General features: G+C 43.9%; 2 protein-coding genes across 2 annotated transcripts; one reads left to right on the top strand and one right to left on the bottom strand.

The window, feature by feature from the left end:
- Positions 1-293: 293 nt before the first annotated feature.
- tap1 (transporter 1, ATP-binding cassette, sub-family B (MDR/TAP)) lies at positions 294-4493 on the bottom strand. Its single transcript, XM_085919168.1, has 13 exons — positions 4320-4493; positions 3675-4009; positions 3366-3588; positions 3168-3282; positions 2960-3090; positions 2490-2695; positions 2211-2408; positions 1999-2127; positions 1745-1933; positions 1507-1680; positions 1260-1419; positions 980-1116; positions 294-737 (listed from the first exon to the last, which is right to left on the bottom strand). The coding sequence occupies exons 2-13, from the start codon at positions 4005-4007 to the stop codon at positions 543-545; spliced, it is 2190 nt and encodes a 729-aa protein (XP_085775294.1). The 5' UTR covers positions 4008-4009; positions 4320-4493; the 3' UTR covers positions 294-542.
- Positions 4494-5245: 752 nt separating this feature from the next.
- Positions 5246-10356, top strand: notchl (notch receptor, like). The gene is made up of 11 exons (XM_085919319.1): positions 5246-5381; positions 6380-6524; positions 6595-6927; positions 7036-7268; positions 7327-7669; positions 7723-7862; positions 7947-8008; positions 8078-8201; positions 8937-9034; positions 9109-9431; positions 9650-10356. The coding sequence occupies exons 1-11, from the start codon at positions 5327-5329 to the stop codon at positions 10161-10163; spliced, it is 2370 nt and encodes a 789-aa protein (XP_085775445.1). The 5' UTR covers positions 5246-5326; the 3' UTR covers positions 10164-10356.
- Positions 10357-10358: the final 2 nt, after the last annotated feature.

Below are 10358 nucleotides of genomic sequence, written 5' to 3' on the forward strand. Positions count from 1 at the left end.
TCAACGGCGAACCTGTTATGTCACACAGCCGTGTATCTACATCACGTGACGTTAGCATTCGCCACCAAGCTAATTCAGGAGAATCAGCTAAAGTGTTTAAAACAATCGACCACCGTTATGCGACTAAAAGTGGCATTTTTACACTTTCTACTATAAGCGTAGAAAGTTGGCATGAGCACACGAGATAGCGTATAAAACGAAACGTTTGCGTTTTAGTTGCTCATCTTAGCAAACATTATCATTGAAATAGAAATGTGCAAAGAATGGCAACATCATTGGGAGTCAAGAGATGATAAGGTGCCCAAGACAATATTCATCCGTTTATTAATAAATGGGACTGATATAACATACAAATACGGTGAGAAAAAAATATATTACAAAAATGTCATCCCATTAAGACAACACACTTGTCCAAGCAGTCTAGTAAATTAGAAACTACAGCATTGCCCATAAATTCATTGAATTTGAGTGAAAAGAAAGTTCAAATAAACCGTAAGAAATTAAAGGAAAAAAAAAAAGTGTCCCACTTCACATGGCATCCTTCATTGCACCTCATTTTTCACTAGCTTAGCATAGTCTTCGCAGTTCTCCAGCAGCTGTTGGTGGCGGCCCTCTGCCTTGACCACGCCGTCCTTTAAGAAGATGATGTGGTCGGCCTTCTCCACCACCCTCATCTTGGTGGAGATCAGGAGCACGGAGCGATTGTTGCATTTTTGGCTCAGCAAAGCCTGGTATATCTGTGGAGTACAAAATGACAAAGCCATGAGGAGATCGGAGTCGTTTGGGGGGGGGACAAAAAAACTATTTGAGGTCTGTCGACGATTCCTAAATGATCTTCGATCCTGTGTCAAAACTGCATTTGATCTTTCTCAGCATTAAGGATACCAACCCGGATGTCTCACATTGGTTGCCACCTTACATTTCGGAATGGCCAGTAAAAAAAAAAAAAATTTTAAAAAGGCTTGAATGCCCTGCTTACCTGATGTTCATTTTCAGTGTCCAAGTCACTGGTGGCGTTGTCCAGTACCAAAACGGTGGGTTGTCGAATTAAAGCCCGCGCAATGGCAATACGTTGCTTTTGACCGCCAGATAGTTGTCCGCCTTTCTCTCCAGCATCTGCAACACAGGTGTAACTGCATACACTTAGAAACATTCCAGGTATTTTCCAAGTTGGAAATATTCCATGCCAATTAACATGGAATATTTTCTGGAAACTTTTCTCAAATGTTCCACCCCTTTGGAAGCCCAGTTGGCGGCACCTGTATCGTAGCCGTCGCACAGCCCCATAATGAAGTCGTGGGCGCTGGCCAATTGGGCCGCCCGGTACATGTCCTCGTCGCTGGCCTCCGGGCAGCCGTACTTGATGTTCTCCCTCACGGAACGAGCAAATAGGGTACAATCCTGGCTCACCACTGAAATCTGAGGACAGAGGTCCAATGATTCACTTTGACTTGACTTTCCAAACATATCTTTATTCACAGAGTCGTAAAATTTGGTCCCGCTCACCTTCTGCCGAAGATAAGCATCTTGGTAACTGTTCAGTGGTTTCCCGTCCAGAAGAATTTGTCCACCTTGGGGCTGATAAAACCTTTCAAGAAGCCTGACACAGGTGGACTTCCCAGCGGTGTTGAGTCCCGCCAGTGCCGTAATCTGTCCGGGTTTCATTTCCAGGGACACACCCTAGTCCGGAAAAATCCACGTTAGCGAAGCCTAAAGTTTCTCGATCTTTACGCTAGCAACAAACCTTGAGGATGTCAGTGTTTGAGTTGCTGGAGTAAGCAAACGTAACGTTTTTGAACTGGACGTGTCCCTTCAGGGACTCAGGAGCCAAAGTTCCATCCGGGGGTATTTGAGGTTTCCTATCCAAATACTCAAAGATCTTCTTCGATCCTCCCACGGCTTTCTTCACCTCAGGGTACGAATGCATTAAGGCCTGTGACACACGATTATTTAATATTCATATTGTACGGGTATACGATATTTGAATCGATGACTCACATCCACCACAGAACCAAACTGAAGTTCGTAGAGGATGAAGGAGACGAGTTCTCCGTTGCTGATGGTCCCCTGGGTCACCAGTACGCCTCCGTAGTACATGACGCACACCTTCATGACGAGAGTGGTCAACTGGGAAGGTGCAAAAGATGGAAAGATTCAACTAAAAGATTGAATAAAAAAAAACGTGTGCTGACGGTGTGGACGATCCTCACGCTATTGGCCGAAGTTGTGCTAGCATATGTCGCTGCTTCTAACTTGTTGAGGGCATATAAATCGTCCAAGCAACGGTTGTAGCGTTCCATCTCACCCTCCTCGTTGGCGAAACTTTTCACCGTCGTAATGCAGGAAAAAGTTTCTGTAGCAACTTGATTAGCCTTAGCCAGAGACGCTTGAACCTTCACTGATATTTTCTACAAAACAAAATGTCAAAAGATAGAAAATTAAGACATTGTGTTTTTTGGGCAAAGAATAAAACCTTTATGGTCAATTACCTGATGGAACTGTGAGGCGAATTTTGGCACCAACCATACGATAGGCAGCCCCAGGAATGAGAGCAGGGACATTTTCCCTGACTGCTTGATCATGAAGAGGAACAAGAAGAGCACGCGACCCGTGTACCACATAAGCAGACTTAGCCTCTCACTCAGTGCTTCGCTCATTGTGTTGGTGTCCGTCGTGATTCGCGACACCAGCTCACCTGTAGCAGGGCAAGTTGAATTCGTTCGGGGGGGCATTATTATAACTCAGTTAAAATATTCATCAGTTTAGCTTCCATTGAAAAGAATTGAAATCTGTTAAATATTGGCTAGCAAATGCTAAATTCTATTAGCCTGCCTATGGAAGTTCACAATATAGCATTAAGCTAGCTGGCTTTAGTTAGGCTCAAACAGAAGGTTTGAATCGTTTTCTGTTGAAAATATAAATTTACACCCATCGTGAGCGGTTCTAAAATGGAATATACCTGTGGGGGTGGCATCAAAAAAGGCAATCTCCTGGTTGAGTACAGCCTGGAAGACATTTCCTTGTACCGCCGTATGAATGTGACTCATGGTGATGTTGTATAGCAGATCCCCAATGAACTCCAGTATCGCACTGGAACAAAGCAAGCGGAACATTTCTTCAAATATACATGCGTAAAGGGTATTACAAAAAATTTTAATAATAATTACCTGGCAAAAGTCATGATTGCTATAATTCTGATGGCATCTGAGAAAGCGTCAGGATCCTTTTGGTTCTGGAGCCAGTCCGTCACTTGACCCGTGTACAGAGGGACCGCCATCTCGCCTGGAGACACCATTTTAAACATTTTCACGAGGTGTGTTGAAGACTCCAAAATGTCTATGTGAGCTTGAATGACAAGAACTTACAAAAGCAGGAGATCATCACCAAAACTAGCATGACAACAAAAGCACCAAAGTGAGGCCACATGAACCCCATTAGAGACGAGGAAGTGTCTTTTGTGGACTCTTGTTTGCTGCTCCTCTGAGTCCACAAAGACGACACGGAGAGACACAAAGACCGTAGCAAAGATTGGACGTACTGAGTCCAGTAGATCCACGACGCCATCGTCACCAGGTAACCCTGAAACACCTGCACAATCCGAACCTTTCATTCTTGGCCCTTAATGGAATAGATGTAAATTGAAGCTTCAAGGTATGTGTCTGTTTATTTCTCACCCTTCCCCATGAGTGCCACGCCCACATCTCCTCCTCGACGCTCCAGCTGAGAACATGGAGAATAGTCACATACGTCGGGAAGTGCAAACACAGTACCAGGATGCTCTGGATAGCCCCGAAGCCTTTGGTCCACAAGGGAGCACTGGCAGGGAGCAGCAGCAGGAGAAGGAGGATGGCTCTGGTTAACTCTCCTCCCCATAGGATGACGAATGATGGAAAAGGGAAGAAGAGGAAGAATTGTGGAGACAGCTGCAGGGAACGCAGGACGCTCACAACGCATACGTCCACGCACACAAAAAGCAGCAGGAACAACAAGGCGCTCACTTTGAACATGTCTGCAAACACAAGAAATCATCATAAATTATATTATTATTATTTTTTATTGAAGTGTATATTGTATAGTTGAGTGAGGTCGTTGTTTTCATAGGGAGCGGCAATGGTCGAGCTTTTTACTTTCACTTTCACCACCAAGATCAAGTAACAACAAATAACAAGGTTCTGACTTTATATGTTAACCTTTATTACACTTATAGAAGTTCTTAACCTAAATCAAAACCTTAATAACACAGTCGCATCATAAAGTTTCATTGCAATACCAGTAAAGACAAAATAAAGAATCTTGCTGTCACGTGGTGCTGTACTTACTTGTATGTCAAATATCAACGACACCGATGAATAAAAGTAGAATTCAAAGGGTTACGATTGTGTTTGAAATATATATATTTACATTGGAAAAATGAAAAAGCATTCTCAAGCCATCGACTGACTGTTCTTGGTCTTGTTCCGTCAAAATGAAAGTGAAAGTTTGGAAGAACTGATCTGCGTGCGGAAGTATGCCGCTTTGTACGGCAACTTCACTTGGACAAACTACGTGGCGTCAAAAACTACTTTTATACTTTTATTTAAATATCCTGCAAAAAGTTGTATCATAGCTTGCTAAAAGTACTCTCGCTTGTTATCTCTCTCAGAAATGCCTAATTTAGTAATTTTCAACCTTGGTTTTGTATTTCAAATTAACCTCCAATAAAATGCTATGCAGATGCAATTAAACATCAAACTAATAAAAGACTGTCTAACTAGCTAAGAATTTTCACATTAGTTTTAGTGTACATTTGTACATCATTGACATTTAAACTTTTACTTGAAACTAAGTCATAGAAAAACATTCTATCTCAATATCAATGTTATTGTGATTTTTCAACATGTACCAAAAATATATATCCTTTATATCCATATGTCTATTTGAAAGTATTCATGTATGACACATCTTTGTGATATTCATATTGTGAGTACCATCGTTGCAATGATGATTATCTTTTTTTTTCTCTCGACATATCGTGCAGTCCCACTGAAAATGTTACGTATACATTTGATAGTGTTATATGAGTCAAATCATGAAAAAAAAAAATGCCTAAGCATTTGACATTGTGAGTCACAGACGCTCTATTCTTCTGCACACAGTGGCAGGAAGTCGTCCAGATATCCGCAAGGGCCTCCGGGAAACAAAAAAAAGGTCTAGTGGACAAAGTGGGGCGGGTAGTGCTTTGAGAAGGTGCTGCTGCTGCTGGTCCGGTCCATATGAGCTATTCGAAGTATAACGCTGGATTGGTAAAAAAGTTGAAAGTGGTCGTCAACAGCTGGATGTGTTGAAAATGATCCGGACTATGAACGTTTTAATTCTCCTGGGACTCAGCTCCACAAGACAAGGTCAGGAAACTTATGTTTTTTATATCATATTATGCACTACCATGGGGCTGGAGTTTAACATTTTCAAAAATGAAATTCAGTTGTGTGGCCTCTACATTAGTGGATGCAAAGATGAACAGATGAATGGATGAATGCCCACTGGGGCCGAATAATAATTCGAATTCAAATCGACACCACGATATGCGGTATACCACATTTTTAAAATTGCAAAGGCTACAATTTTTTTAAAGAAAAGTTCATTTTGGTCTCTTGTGCTACTTTATTTTATTTTATTTTTATTTTTATTTAATTTATTTCTCAATTTTTCTATTTTATTTTATGTATTTATGTATTTAGTTAATTTGTTAGTTAGTTAGCGTCTGAAATTTCTGTTTGTGCTACTTTATTTTATTTTATTTTTATTTATATTTAATTTATTTCTCAATTTTTCTATTTTATTTTATGTATTTATGTATTTAGTTAATTGGTTAGTTAGCATCTGAAATTTCTGGAAATGTGTGAAATAATTGATTACACAGTGGAACACATTTGATTGTTTCATTTGGGTCATTTTCAACTTCACTCTTCACCAATGACGTTGTGTGTTTGTGGTGCCACGCCCACCTGCCAAGCCCCATTGTCCCTCTCCATCACACACCCGGTTCCCAGAGCAACCAATTCTGACCTTTATCCAGCGCCGACTCCTTTTCCCGTTTGCCATTGGCTTGTCCTGGAAACTTCCTGTTGATGTCGGGTCCCCCTGGCCTCACTTCCTGTTCCCATTTAACACGCCAACATCAGGAAGCGCTCGTCACGTCTTGAGTTGCATTCGTGCTGAAAAACAATGAGAGACGTTATTTGTGTCACCCACGCAGATGGTGCGATTACAAAAAGAAAAACGCTTAAAGCAATCCAAGCTGATGTTGAAATAAAATCTCACCTTTTTTTTTTAATTATAAATAAATCAACTTGAATTAAGTGATGAAAAGAATATTTCTTGTGTTTTTGTGTGTCCACAGTTCTGTCCAACGACCCATGGGGGCAATGTCCAGCCAGCAGAAAGTGCAAAGACAAATTTGCAGATGGGTCATGTGACAGAGAATGCATAAAGCCTGAATGTCTCCTGGACGGAATGGATTGCCTCAAGGACAGAGGACACTGCAAGTGAGACATTTTTTAATTGATAGGCTAAAAAGTGGCCCTTTAAATTGTGTTTTTTTTTTTTTCCTTTTAGTCCAGGCCACATTCCGTATTGCCACAACCACTACGCCAACTCGCAGTGCGACAAGGGCTGCGACAACGCCGCCTGCGGGTGGGACGGCGGCGACTGCTCGGCTCATCAGAGCCCCCTGTGGGCCAAGGGTACCCTGGTGGTCCACGCTGGCATCCCCCACAAAGGGGGCGTCTCTACCAATACGTCGCTGCTGTGGGCGCTCAGCGTTCTGCTGCGGACCCCCACGGCGCTGAGGGGCTCGGCGCCACTCGCCGTCGACAGGAACTTGTTCGATTTCGACCCCCAGCAGCTTGTCGACCTGTTGGCTGAAACGTCAGCAGGCGATGCCAATGGGTGAGCAAGTCCACGAATTTTTTTTATTTAAATAGGAATTATGAGGAAAACCAGTGGGGCCAGTACACAGCCCTGGGGTTCTCCATGAAATGATAACTTGTGTTCCAGCTCCCTGTTTTTTCTGCAAGTGGACAACCGTCCATGTTCTCGTCAGCCCTCTACATGTTTCCCTCATGCCACTGAGGCAGCAAGCTTCTTGAGGGCAATCAGGTCACGGAGGATCGTTGCTTCTTCGGCCTTACCGGAGATGAAGACCGTCATTAGCGTTCGAGGTGTCCAGGATGAAATCGGGACCCGGGATGAACAGGAAGGGCAGTGGACCAGAAAACCAGATGTTAAAGGTAGCATCAACACATTCCAAATTTGATTAGAATTGAATCTCATTGTTTTGTGTTACAGAGCCGACACCCACGTGGCTGTGGGCTGTGGTCGCCATAGCGATAAGTCTGCTCCTGACTCTGGCCTTGGTGGTCTTCCTGGTGGTGAGGAGGATGAGGCAGCAGAGGCGGCAAAGAGAAGGGAGCAGTCACGGAGCAGGAGGCCAGCAGGTGAACCATCGCTCCACCACCACGGACGGCAAACCCAAAACCTGGACGGCAACGGCCACCCAGCAGGAAACCAGGGGGAGGCCGGCCCGGGAGAAAGATAAAGACAAGTTGGCCCTCAGGAAGAAGAAGAAAGCCAAGGAGGCTGAAAAGAAAAGGAGGAGAGAACCCCTGGGAGAAGATGCCATGAGGATGAGGTGAGTTTCCAGGGAGTTTTAATTCTTCTTGATATTGATGGTTTCTTCTTCAGACCTCTTAAAAGGGACCAGGACATTGCCAGCGACACGGACTTCACGCAGAGTTCCCTGGAGGACGTAAGGACCGTTGGACGCCAGGAGGAGGTTAAACATTACAGAGGGGGAGGATCACAGCCTCGTAGGCCGCCTCCAGGTGAGACCACCACCAAACATCAGCCATACTGTGCATCTTAACATGAGAAGTTGCTGATATAGCACTTTTTACATTTCCTTTTAGCTTCCACTCACGGGTGGCACCGGAACGCCACGCCTCCGCCTCTGCTCAGTCCCCCTCAACAGGTTTGCGAGTGCCGTTTATATTATTATTATTATTTTTTTTTTAATATAATGTCACTATGCTGTGGTCAGTCGGCAGAGTGGTGCGGCCCGGATGGTTCCGTGGTCCTGATCCGTGCGGTGCGCAGTGGACTGGATCGAGTGGTTCTGGAACTACTCAGAGCTGGAGTATCTGTCAATAACACGGATCATACTGGTGAGATACTGGAGAATCATGATTATCATCAATACTGATGGAAGTACAGTAATTCGATGACTAAAATGACATTTTGCCAAATTCTGACAATTTAAAAAAAAATCTGAAAAATATATTTTTTTAAATTTCAAAAATAAATAAACACATTTATAAATAAATAAATAAATAAATAAATAAATAAAGAAAGAAAGAAAGAAAGAAAGAAAGAAAGAAAGAAAGAAAGAAAGAAAGAAAGATGTGTGTGTATGTATACAAGTACTAACTAAAAAAAAGTACATTTTTTTGTGATTTTTTTATTTGTTTTATCTATAAAAATAAATATATATATATATTTTTTTTTTTAGTTAGAACTTGATGTAAAAAGTTTGAGACCCACTGACATTTGCTTTTCAGATCTAATCAAATTTTGAAAAAAGGTTGACCTAGGAGAAGAGCGGCATGCGGCGACTCTTCCTTGTGAAGACGGAGTAACTTACCTCCTTCTTCCTTCCATGTCTTCTTCCCCTCTCTTTCTCCTCCAGCCCCTCTGTTGCCTTGCTCTGACTCGGAACAAAGTTAATCAAAAAGCATTCACTTTGTTTCCTGGCATTGTTTCCCTCCTCTTGTCTCTTTTCATCTGCACCCATGTCCAAACACATCCCTCCATTCTCGCTCTTGACTCTGTTGTGTAAAGATTATTCATAGGCTGACTTACTCACTCCCTTCTTCCATCCCCACACTCATGACCTCTCCCAGGGAGGTCGGCCCTGCACTGGGCGTGCTCGGTGAACCATCTTTCCCTGACCAGGACGCTAATTCGTTACGGCGCTGCTGTGGACCTGCAAGATAATAAGGTACGGTTTGAAATGTAACATCAATATATCAATGAAATATGATGAATTGCTGTTTATCTGTATTTCGCCACCAGGGTGAGACGCCACTTTTCCTTTCTGCCTTTTATGGCTGTTACGACACCGCCAGGCTTCTGCTTCTCCACGGTGCCAACTTGGACCTCCATGACCGCAGGGGGCGCCGCCCTGTAGATGTAGCCAGGGAAGGTTTGCATCATCAAGTCCTAGAGCTCCTACTGGCGCACCAGATCCAGAGAGGGCCCACCACTGTGGACACATCCAGCGAGATGTTGTGGGAAGAACGGGCGCTTATGTACTCGCCGTGGGTTGGGACGCAAGGACGGAGTGCGTCCTTCTCTGGGATTGTGGCACATCGGGACATGACACCACCACCGCAGAAGTAAGTGTTAAACATTTGTGAGTTGGAGATAACAACCTGCTAAAGAACTCCAATCCATTATCTTTAACTTGATATCATGACTTTGAATGGAAAATAATAGGGTGCTTAAGATTGAACCTTGCGGAACTCCTTGAATGATTTGTAAACCAATTGTTGGCATCATTTGTGAAAGGAGCTCTATCTAATGAGAATGTTCTACTCAAATGATGTCTTGACAGTAACTGGTCGATGGCCGGCGTCCAATACCCATCGCCTCAAAACTGGAGACCGCAGCTCAACCAATCAGCGACCGCTCTGGTACCCCCCAGAATCATGGGCCGCTCCCCTCGGCCCATAAGCACCTTGCAGGAGGTCACCTCGGAGGATGAGGACCGAGATAGGAGGCAGGAACACCCCAGGGCGGTGACCCCTCACTTCCTATCGCCGCAGCCGGCTCCCCGGCAGCGCTCCTTCTCGTGTACCCAGCATGCATTGCAGCGCCGCTCCAGCTCTCACCAGATGGAACCCAATTACGTGATTGTGACCGAACGGACAGCCAATGAGCACATAGAACGAGTCATCGTGTCCCCTCCGCCGGAACCCCAGTCGGATCGCCAGACAATCGGAAACGGCGGAGGCAACGACGGTGGCAGCAGAGTGGAGCAAGCTAATGTTAGCGTCCCAGCTTCCGAGCCCAAATCTCGGGGTGAGAGGTCAAATAATGCCAATGATGCCACACAGACGGCCTTGTAGAAAAGGCGAAAGTAGCCCAATTGAACAATATAATACAGTCAAGCCACATTCATCACAATGGATGCATTCAAAGGAACATACGGTGGCCTGAAAGAGACAAATTATGTATATACAAACTCGTTTGGTGGTTTTAATTACGTTATAAGCCATTATGCATCGATTATTATATTAAATGCAGTATATTTGTATAAAATG

The sequence above is a fragment of the Syngnathus leptorhynchus genome, chromosome 8 (assembly GCF_054491065.1).
Source record: "Syngnathus leptorhynchus isolate UIUO chromosome 8, UIUO_Slep, whole genome shotgun sequence".
Lineage (NCBI taxonomy): Eukaryota > Metazoa > Chordata > Actinopteri > Syngnathiformes > Syngnathidae > Syngnathus > Syngnathus leptorhynchus.